Genomic DNA, 11,628 nt, shown 5'->3' on the forward strand with positions numbered 1-11,628 from the left:
CTAATTTTCAAAAAAAAAAATATGTTTTTAAATTGTGATTTAGATATTTTGGAATGTTAATGTAAGTTTTTTGTTTATGTTTTGTGTAGCTTGTTTATAATATTGTGTGTTTGATTGGGATGAATCGTATTGAATTGAATTGAATCGCATTAGCAGCTGGGCACAAGAAAATGGGCTTCAAAACAATTACAGAAAAAGCAATGTCTACCGTGGTTTTGTTCGTCGCTTTTCTGGGTTTAATTTTTTAAAAAAATCAAGAAAGGCAATGGACCATATCCTTTACTCCATCACTTTTTTGAATTTTCAAATATAAACCAGAAAACCGATGGATTGTGTCCCATTTTCCAAATTAATAAAAATGCAAATAAAAAAAGCAACAGACTTTGATGGTTCTTATAGGAAAATAATCAAAATGCGACATTGTCTGTCACTTTTTGAAAAGCGGCGTTCATGACTGCATCACTTTTTCGTCGATTTTGACAAAAAAAGCAACGCAGTCCATTGCTTTTGGCCTTCATTTTTTGGATGTTTTTAGTACTGTGTAACACTGATGCCTCTTACGATAACAATATCAGTTTGGTAGGGATAGACATGGAGCTATGTGATCACTTGGGTCAATTTATTGCGGGTAACAATTTATTTCTTTGTCTTTTGGCTAGCCCGTTGTTGGCCGAGATAATAGGAGTGTGTGAGGCTCTTAGTTGGCTAAAGGAACGGTTCAGTAGAACGAGGTTGGTTGTGGAAACTGATAACCTACTTGTGAAGCAAGCTTTAGAAGAAAACTTGGTAAAATTACTCTTACTTTGATTCTTTAGTTTTTTATTGTAAAACTCTTATCCAGAGTTACCTTTTATCTCTTTGCCGACCATTAAAAATTCCGCAAATCCGGTTGCTCATTGTCTTGCTAGAGTATCTATTTCTATGTCTGGTTAGATGAAGTGGATACTAGCCCTCCATCTCACATCACCGATGTACTCACTTTTTATATGAATAATACATTATGAGAGAACCATTTCGAGAAAAGAAAGTTTACTATAAATGCCTCATTAGTGTTATTTGATAAACGGAAGCCAAACTTTTTAGCAGTGGTACAAAACCATAATTTCATGTAAGTTTGCATAGTAATTATTTTTTGACAAAAATATTTTACATCCGAGAATATTTCATTAAATCACATACCCACTACAATTGTTATTTAAACTTTTTTTTTATTAACCCACTATCAATTATTAATTTACCCAATCATAATAACTATCCTAGAGTATTGAACAAGGGGAGAAACTATAAAATTAAAGTAGTTATATTTTCTTACCAATAACCAACATTTAGCACAATTGTAAGTTATTGCATTTAACACATTAAATTGGTGAAGAGATCATTCATGTTTCTAAACTATTCATTGAGTTTTTCAACTTATGATTTAACATATTCCTATTTTTAATATTTGGTATGGTTTATCAAAATGAGTACTTAGATAAGGATAAAAAAATATTGTTAAGATGGTGGCTTTAATTTATGTATTCATGGATATAGAAAACAAGCCAATATTAAATTTTTATAATAATTGTCGAAAGTTGAAAAAACTATTGCACCACAGGCAGAGAAAGAGCAAGCTATCTAATACTTGAGAAAAAATTCACTAATTATGAGGTCAAGTACACCCTCTTTGAAAGGACATGTTGCGTCCTTACTTAGTTAGCTCAAAAATTAAGGCATTATCTCTTATCCTATACAACTTACCATATATTTAGGATGAATTCATTGAAGTACATCTTTCAGAAGCCCATGCAAACTGGTTGACTCGCTGCTCACGGAATTTGACATTATATATGTCAGTTGAACTGTTGTGAAACCCCAGCAGACCACTTGGCAGATAATCCAACTTATGGTGACTATGAATGTCACACCCCAAGCCTACACTCTGGACGTGGAAAGAACCCAATAATCACTGTTGGCCATGAGCTAACCCTTGGCATGGCTTACTCAACTCACTATAAGACTTAACCAGTATAAAGAGAGAACCATTCTGATAAAGATAACTTAAAATAAAGAGAAAAGGCTCAAATATGTCATTGAACTTTCAGAAAATGCTCATTTATGTCATTATTTAAAAGTTTGGCTCATTTATGCCATTACTATTAAAGAAAAAGCCCATTCATGTCATTATTTTTTAACACTGGGTTTGCAAAACAATTTTGCTACCTATCTAATTATAATACGGTCACATCATCAATTTTTTAAATAAAAACTAATTCTGAAAAAAAAACCGAATTTAATTTTTTTGATTTTTTTACGTAAAAAATTGATCACATGGACTAATTATAATTGGCCACGTCATTATTTTTTAATAAAAAATTTAAAATTTTGAATAAAATAGAATTAATTTTTTTGATATTTTAATTAAAAAAATTGATGACGTGGCCGGAGTATAATTGACCACGTATCAAAAGTTGTTTTTCAAAACTACTGTCAAAAAATAATGGCATGAGTTGGTCTTTTCTTTAACAGTAATGGCATAAATGAGCCACACTTTTAAGTGATGGCATAAATGAGCCTTTTCAGAAAGTTTAATAGCATATTTGAGTCTTTTCCCTAAAAGAAATGTCTTGGCCAAAATGGCACTTAAGTTTAATAATAGAATATCTGTAATGCAAATAATGAATGACTCAAATTAAATTGTCCGACTCTCTATATATCTATGAAGCCTAAATAATACTAAGATAAATGTTGGGAAAGACCCCACAATATTCTACAAAATAAAGAAACTGAAAAATAGTAAATATGTATCCTCTAGAATGTAATGAGGCTCACCACTGACTCCGAGTGATTGGCTGGATTAACGAGGCAGTGGGTGATGTTGATCCTAGTTACCTGCGTCTGCATTATGATATGATGCATGCCAATTGGCATCAGTACATTGAATGTACGAGTATGCAAGTTGGATTGCTAACAAAACTTAAGATTGAGAAGGAGTAAGAAGAAACACTTACCTTGCCTCTTCTCTACTCTCTGTGTTGTTTTCAATCTCTCTTGAATCACCTTCATCTTATCCATATATTGGTGAATTAGATCTGTCCCTATGAATCTTGCTTCATTAACTTCGAACCACCCAATAGGAGATATCCATCTTCTCCCATAAAAAAGCTTCATATGGAGCCATTTCGACACTCGAATGGTAGCTATTGTTGTAAGAAAACTCAAATATAGGTAGATGATCATCCCTATTCCCATTTAAATAAATCACACAAGACCTCAACATATCTTCTAAGGTCCTTCTCCTACCTTCTTAAGTTGACCTTTGAAACCAAACTTTTTTTGAAAGACTTCCAAAAATTTGCAGTACATTGTGAACCTATATCTACAATAATCGACATTGGAACTCCATGAAGTCTCACCACTTTCTAAATGTATAACTTATCATAATCAACTTATGAATGAGTGGTCTTTACCAGCAAAAAGTAGGCAGACTTTGTGATTCTATCGATAATCACCTAAATTGAATAATGCTGCCTGCAAGACCTTGGAAAGTTTGTGATGAAGTCCATATTAATCGTCTACCACTTCCATTCTGTGAGTTCTAAATTCTTAGATAACCCTCCATTCCTTTGGTGTTCTACTTTCACTTGCGGGAAAGTAGGGCACTCGACAACAATCTCAGTAATAAACTTCTTTATACGTTCTCAACAATATACCTCTCTGAAATCGTGGTACATCTTAGTGGAACCCAAATGAATGGAATATCTTGAGCTACGATTGTCACGACCCAGATTCTTGAATCCGGATCACAAACCGGCGTCGTTGACCTCTCAGAGGTCGTATACAAGCCTCATCTTGCATTCATCACATTCATCTAATTAGATTTGAAGAAAATATAAAACTTTTTATATGTATGAATTACATAGACTTCATATAACTATTAACTATATACATCAAATACTAAGCTCAACATAAGAGAACAACCATCTAACATAAAGAATCAATTCGAAACTGAAGATGAACATATCATAAATAGTTTGCCAAACATGGACTTATTACATAGCTTCGAAATGAAGGTGCGAAATAAACGCTGGGGAAAACATCCACTAGATATTTCTACAACTAAGGCTAGACTAAATCTGTAGCATCCTCGAAATCATGAGGACCTACCAAATGGTTTGGAGAAACGCTGAAGTCCAAACCACTGCAAGTGTCGTAAACCTTTCCTCTAACCTGCACTTATAAAAATAGTAAATAGTAGGGGGTTAGTACAACACTTGTACTAAGTATGGGTGTATTCACACATACACATAAAGCTATGCATGATCAATGAAAGCTCTTCCTAAACGACATGTTGGAAAGTCTAGTCACTAGACTTTCTTAATTAATTGGTTGTGAATTGTGGTATGAATATGATTTATTTTAATACATTCAAAGAACACAACTCATTTTCTATATGATTACAATATAATAGTATCATCAACATAATTTTAGAACAACTCGGGCGAAGAACTGAAATTTTGATCCTTTTAGGCCGAGAGCTCCTCTTTATACACTTAGATTATTTTTCAGTCTTTTTCTTATTGTTGTTGTGTAGTTCAATAATTCTTTTGTTCCTATATTTTACTTACAAGTGCAATGATTCATTGTAGTACCATACCCATAATGAATTGATGTAAGTAATCCAAGGACTAAAGAATGATTTCCCTACCTTATAGTGAGTCATTCTTTACACTATATACTCATTACCTTTCATAAGCAATTCTCTATTCATCATGCCATTTATTTCACTACTTTCATGTTTTACATATAATATATTCCATATACACGAGACTTTGGAATCGTTGATGTAGCATAAGACTTCTCAAGTGGCGGCCAAACATATGGGACCTCAACCCGAGGGCCTTCTTTAGCAAACATTATTCATTTCACTCATTCGTAGACTTCTGTAAACACATGCTATATCTAGGATGAAGTTTAAGACTCTCATCGGGATAATGAAGTGCAATAACCAAAATGACGTAATGTCATTGCTTGAATCTGATTTCACCTCCTGATTGTCTTGTACAAACACCTTCGGTATCGTTCATTTAATTATCTTTCATACACTGAGGCTGTCCTCATTCTTTATTTGGGAAATTTAACCTTAACCGACATAGATCATGTGAGCATCATGAAATCTAGTGTCTGCCCCACACCGAAAATAGGTGGAATCACCGGCCAAAGTGACCCAAACATGCTAGCGTCTATAGGGAGTCGAACCCTGCTAGACCCCTATATTGGCAGTATCGGTTCAAAGACTAGGATATATAGGGATATACATGCCCAGCATGCCGAACAGTCTCATCTCATTAGAGTTACGTGAAACTAAGCCCTTCCTGAAAGAAGGCATCACCGCTCATAGCTAGTCTATCGATGCTCAGTATAAACTTCTATTTCATTCAACTCATACGTCATGGAATCTGGCTTCTAGGATGAGGACATCATAGCTCAATAGAAGATTTCACATCTCATCATGAGTATTAAGTATACATCAGTTTCAATACTTTGATTAGAGTGTACATAGAGACTGGTCTCTTGATTAGCTTTACACTCTCATAGATGAGTATGTTTTGGTAACATTTACTTACACTATTGATGCCTTGTCATCCTTTTCTTCACATTAATGAAATTTAAAATATCCTTACATAACATCTTTGGTGTTAATGAGACTTGTCTCACACATTCTAACACCTTCATTCGTGAGTATTTTTAACATGGTAGCTTAGGTGTAAGTGAGGATTGTCTCACTTCTTTAAACACATCATTCTGGTCATTTTTGAAACTTAGACATATTTAGTTATTTTATTACTCACGTTACTTTCTTAATTTCGTTTGATAGCTTCATATCATCGTTTATGGACGATGAGGAATTCACTCAATAAATTACATATGTTCATAGTTCATTGGGTTAGGGCATGTTGGGCTTTGTCCCAATAATTGACATGCCTTTGGATATGAATTCATTGAATTACGTTAGATATTCTTATATTTTCATTTCAATTCTTTGGCTATATATGCTTGGCACAAAATTAGTATTGGCCTAGAAAATTTGAAAACTGACTTCATAGCCAATTTATTGGCACAAGCCAAATTTAAACTCAATCATGTTAAGTTTGGTATACCTTAGCCTTTAGCTAATCTTTTAATTATTTAAATATAACATTATAGACAGTTTCATTCATCACTCTTAGACGATGAATTATTAGCCATTTTATTGGCATAAGGCAGACAATTCATTCAAGCATAATTTCGTGGAATCATTAGCCAATTCTATTAAATATTTTGAAAATAATGTCGTAGACAAATTTATTGGAATAAGCCAAACTTTCACTACACTGTAACTTTTAATTTTTAATTAGCTTACAAGAACAATTCAATGCTTGGTTTGGACAAGCTATGAAGTTATTTTGGCATTATAGATTCATGAACTAGATTTGATTCTTTATGAAAGTTATTACTTATTCAATGCTACTACGTACACAAGTTCGTGTGGATAGCGTATGTTGGGACTTGTCCCATTGATTGGCATAACCTATGTGCTGAGTTCATTGATGTAGAGATTGGTATCACTTTGATAGTATAATTTCACACATTTTGGGAGATAATATTTTCAATATAGTTTTGTTAGCCAATTTGTTGTCATAAACCAAACTTTCACATATGGTGGTCCTTTAAACTTCATTTGTCGTAAGCCAACCTTTTTACATTCAATTAACTTATAATTATCATTAAATTAACAGCCTATAACAATAGACTCAACTTCATAAACAACTCATAACAACTTCATCTTTCTCGAACACAAAACTAAGCATTATGTCATTCCTTAATCTGTGAAACTAATCACTCAATCATCCAAATCCGATCTATAGACCTCATTAATCATTAATAAATCAAGAACTTTTAAAACCAGTTAGAACCAAATACCAACAACATATTCAAGATTACATCTTTTTACTTAAAGAATGGAAAACTAGGATAACTAGGGAGATGGATGTTCAACAATATCATTGGGAAACAACCCTAGTTTCAAAATTCATGAGTTTGAAACGTTTGAAAAGCCTCTTGGATAAAGAATTACATGAGAGAAAACCCATACCTTAAGTAGAACTTAATCTACGAAGACCACCTTGAACGAACCTGGAAGAAACCTCGAACAAACCTTAAAAATCATCTAAGAATTTTTTTGTTTTTTTCTTGCGTTTTGTTCAATGTTTTTCTCACGCTTGTTTTCTGGTTTTAATCGTGTATTTGTTTGAGTTTGAATGTGGTCTTTAGGTTTAGGAACTGACCTTGACTTATTCAACTTAGGGTTTCATGAGTTAATTAAATAAATTAATTAACTAATTACTAAAAAAAACCTCCTAAGTTGACTAAACATAGGAGAACATAACACTTAGTCAAATTTGGAAATTGGTGTTGACTATGGTTATGGTCAACATTTTGACTTTTTATATTGACTAAATAATTAATTTAATTAATTTAGGTACCTAGGGTAAGTACTAAAGTACCCTAAAGTCATTGGAACCAAAATTAACCCTTTTGGACCATCCTAGGTTAAGTACTAGGATGTTTCTTGAGTTGTACTAGATTAGTGTAAGAATTTCGGTTTGAACCATCTAATTTAATTAATTATGTGACCTAGGGTAATTACTAAAGTACCCTTAAGTCTTTATAACCATAACTAATCCTTTGAACCATCCTAGGTTAGGTACTAGGTTGTCTTTTTCTTGTTTTATGGAAATTGTTTTGTGATTTCGGTTTTTCCCCTTTAAATTTATTAATTAAGTTGCTAAATTAATTAATTAAGTATCATAGGGTAAATACTAAATCACCCGTAAGTCTTTAGGATCTTAACTAACTCTTTCGACCATCCTAGGTTAGGTACTCGGTTGTCCCTTTATTGTCTTAACCAAAATCTGAAAATTTCCTTTTTATTTTTGGTTTTAGCCCTTTAAAATTAATTAATTAGGTATCCTAGGGGAACTACTAAAGTACCTATAAGTTGTTAGGACCATAACTAACCTTTTGGACCGTACTAGGTTAGGTACTAGGTTGTCTCTTTAACTAGTACTAGGTTAGATCAACCCGGTTTTGGTCCTAGGTTGTCGGGTGCACTAGTGGGTCCAATTTAGTTAGTACTAGGTTAGTTAGCTATTTGTTGAAATAGGTTAGAGTCTAAAATTTGTTAGGAAGTTAGGCCCCACATAGAGGGGTCCCTTATGCACGTTTTTGTCCCCTTTATTACCCTAAGAAAATTCGTTTAGGGTGGTCCCCTCCTTTGGTGCTTCTTCACATGTCTTCCACATGTGTTTGCACATCGTTTTGTTGTACTTTCCTAACTAACTATTAATTTGTTTTTCCTTTGGGAATGTTTACTTATTGTCCCAAGGACCCTCACTATGTCCTTGGGCACTGCTTAATTTACAAGATCATTTTAAATGGTCAATGGTACTAGGCTTGACACTTGTATGACTAGTACTTTGTGTGAAACTATTCATAATGGATTTTCATTTAGCTTAGGGTCTTCATTGTAGGTACATTTATTGAACATCAATCTTGTATTGAGGTATGACAACCCAAAAAGTATATTTCTTATTTGTATATAAAAAATTGGCTAATATTCCTTAGCCAGTTTTTCTATATTATGCCCAATATTTCTCAATATTGGGAAATATTGGGTATTAGGGTGCCTATGTACCCCTAAAGGCTATCCTAAGGGCATACTGGCTTTTCATTAGACAAATGATTTTCCATAATGTTACAACAATCCTGCTCCATGATTCTCTATTGGAGTCCATCCACCCTAGGTACACACAATCTACCTTGATACTTGAGCTTACCATCTCCCCCTTGTTCAAAAGCTAATACTCTTTGGTTATGAAAATTTTCTTTAAATTCAAGCAACATGGGGTCTTGGTCTTGCTTTTCTTTCACCTTTGACACTAGTGATGATTCAGTCCAATTTATCTCCACTATCCATCCTTCTGTGGAATCCATGTGTATGACTCCCAGGTGCAAGTTTGTGCACATCTTTGGATAACTCCCTCTTTTCTTCCTCAACATGGGTATTACTCCCCATGGATAACCTGCTTAGAGCATTAGCAACCACATTAACCTTAACTGGGTGGTAAAGAATACTCATGTCATAATATTTGAATAATTCTAACGACCTCCCCTATCTGAGATTGAGCTCTTTCTGGGTGAAGACATTGTAATCTCTTCTGATCAATGAATATATCGATATGAACACCATACAAGTAGTGACACCATATCTTCAAGGCAAAAACTACCGCAGCCAACTCTATGTCATGGGTTGGATAATTCCTCTCATGAACCTTCAACAGTCTTGAGGTATAAGCTATAACTTTACCATTCTACATTAGAACACAACATAACCCACTCTAGATGCATCACAATACACCACAAAATCTTGAGTACCCTGTGGTAAGGTCAAAATCGGGCAGTAATCAACCTCATTTTGAATTCCGAAAAGCTTTTCTCACTAGCTTAGGACAATTTAAATTTAATGATCTTCTGAGTCAACTTGGTCAAGGGAGATGAGATAGATTAAAACCCCTAGCCATCCAAACCCAAGAAACTCTTTATGTCAGTTGGAGATGTGGGTCGAGGCCAACTATTAATTGCTTCTATCTTTTTGGTATCAACTCTAATCCCTAAGAATGCCATAGACTTAAGCCAAAACTCATACTTCGAAAACTTGGCATAAGAGCATCTTGAGAAAAATCTAGTTAAAAATTCTTTTAAAAATTTAGTTAGTCTAAAAATACTTTTCTAAATATATTGATCATACACAAAATAAAGATATTTTATATGCTGAGTCATAGAACAGCATATATGTCGTGTTGTTTTTTCTCTCTCTCTAATGATCTTATGGGATTATGATTAAGCTACATATATTCCCAAAAAAATATCGCAGCATAAGGAATGAGTTGTCATTGTTACTGACAACACGACTTCTACAATCTATTGATGCATAACAGGAATGAAGCTAGTCCATATCGAGAATGACATCAAAATCTATCATGTCTAACTCTACGTGGTCAACCGTGGTGTGTCCTTTGATTGATAGAAATAGGAAAATCATGACATACTTTCTGCTGGAATAGACTCTCCAACAGGTATAAACACAGAAAGGTTCACAAAAGTTTCTCAGGAAGAATCTCAAACTTATTTGCAACTTAAGGAGTAACAAAAGACAAAATTGATCCTACATCTAGCAAAGCATACACATCAAAAGTAATGACTTTGATCATACTAGTGAAAACATCTAGTGAGTTCTCTTGATCATGGCGGCTAGTGATTGCATATAGATGGTTTACCCCTCCATCAATACCTGAAGTGGCTCCTCTAGGTGCAGCTTTGTTTGGTTGAGCAACTAATGAAGATTGAGCTCTGTTTGCCAGATTTCCACTACCTTGCATGTTCTTAGGGCCCACTCTAATGAAGTGACCTTCTTGACCACAGTTGAAGTAATATGTATGTCCATCACGACATTTACCTGGGTGGGTTCTACAACAATTAGCACATGTAGGAGCCGAGCTATGTCTATGTGTCACACTTTCTTGAGACTGCGCTGGTCTAGCTATGAAATTCTTCAAATTTTGTCGATGATGTTCACCTTTATTTCTCAGTGCAAGAGAACTAGTACATGATGGTACAAGACCCTTTTTATTCTAGAACTGTGGCAAATTCGAACTACCCTTCTGCTGCCAAGACTCATCCCAAGTCTTAGATTTGTTGATTCAATACTCTTATCTGTCCCTCAACTTCTCCTATTCGACCTACTACATGTAAACCATCAACCTGGATATGTCCATGTCGCTTATCTGCATCACAACTCTTCCCTCTTTTCTTGATGCACAACTCAAGCCAACAATAAACAAGTTCATTCTGCTCCTCATGTCCTTAACAATTTTAGAAACATAGCGTGACAGATGGGTAAACTTCAACACATACTCATGTACACTAAAGAAGTCCAATTTCAGTGTAAGGAATTCTCATACGTTAGCCTATTTCATTTCTCGGGAAAAAAGCACCCCAAGAATGTCACTTCAAAATAGGCCCAACCAGATGTGGTGCATCCTCATCTCTTCCCTCCTTCTACTAATCGACCCAAGTCCTAGCTACATTATTCAGATAGTATGCATCTAGTTCAACTCTTTCCGCATCAACGATGCATATCACATCAAAATCCTTCTTCAAATCCTCAACTAAATTCTCCGGATCCTCTGTAGTACTCGAACCAATGAAACTTGGAGGATTCATTCTCAAAAACCCGAATCCTCGAGGTGTCAGCCTCTTCTTGTCGAGCTCTTCGTTATTGCTCAACATGGTTAGTCACCACTTGGCTTAACATCCGAATAGCCTCACGAAATTCAAAATTTGTGACTTTCCCTTGAGGTTGCACGTTTCGTGCATTAGGTAACCTAGCTCATCAACGTTCCTTCTGGTTGGATGACCTCTAACTACTCTTCGTGGAGGCATGATAATCTGAAACATGCGCAAGGACAAAGTAGAGAGAAACTTTTTAAAAAGTGAGGAATTCCTTAATGTTGCAGACTCCTAATTATAGATGTGGCGCGCTTCACA

At 34.6% G+C, this 11,628-nt stretch overlaps 1 protein-coding gene across 1 annotated transcript; it reads right to left on the bottom strand.

The window, feature by feature from the left end:
- Window positions 1–10,217: 10,217 nt before the first annotated feature.
- LOC107006335 lies at window positions 10,218–11,370 on the bottom strand. Its single transcript, XM_015204908.1, has 2 exons — window positions 11,167–11,370; window positions 10,218–10,631 (listed from the first exon to the last, which is right to left on the bottom strand). Exons 1-2 carry the CDS (start codon window positions 11,368–11,370, stop codon window positions 10,218–10,220), a joined length of 618 nt encoding a protein of 205 aa, XP_015060394.1.
- Between the last annotated feature and the right edge of the window lie 258 nt (window positions 11,371–11,628).

This window comes from Solanum pennellii, chromosome 12, assembly GCF_001406875.1.
Source record: "Solanum pennellii chromosome 12, SPENNV200".
NCBI classification, from domain to species: domain Eukaryota; kingdom Viridiplantae; phylum Streptophyta; class Magnoliopsida; order Solanales; family Solanaceae; genus Solanum; species Solanum pennellii.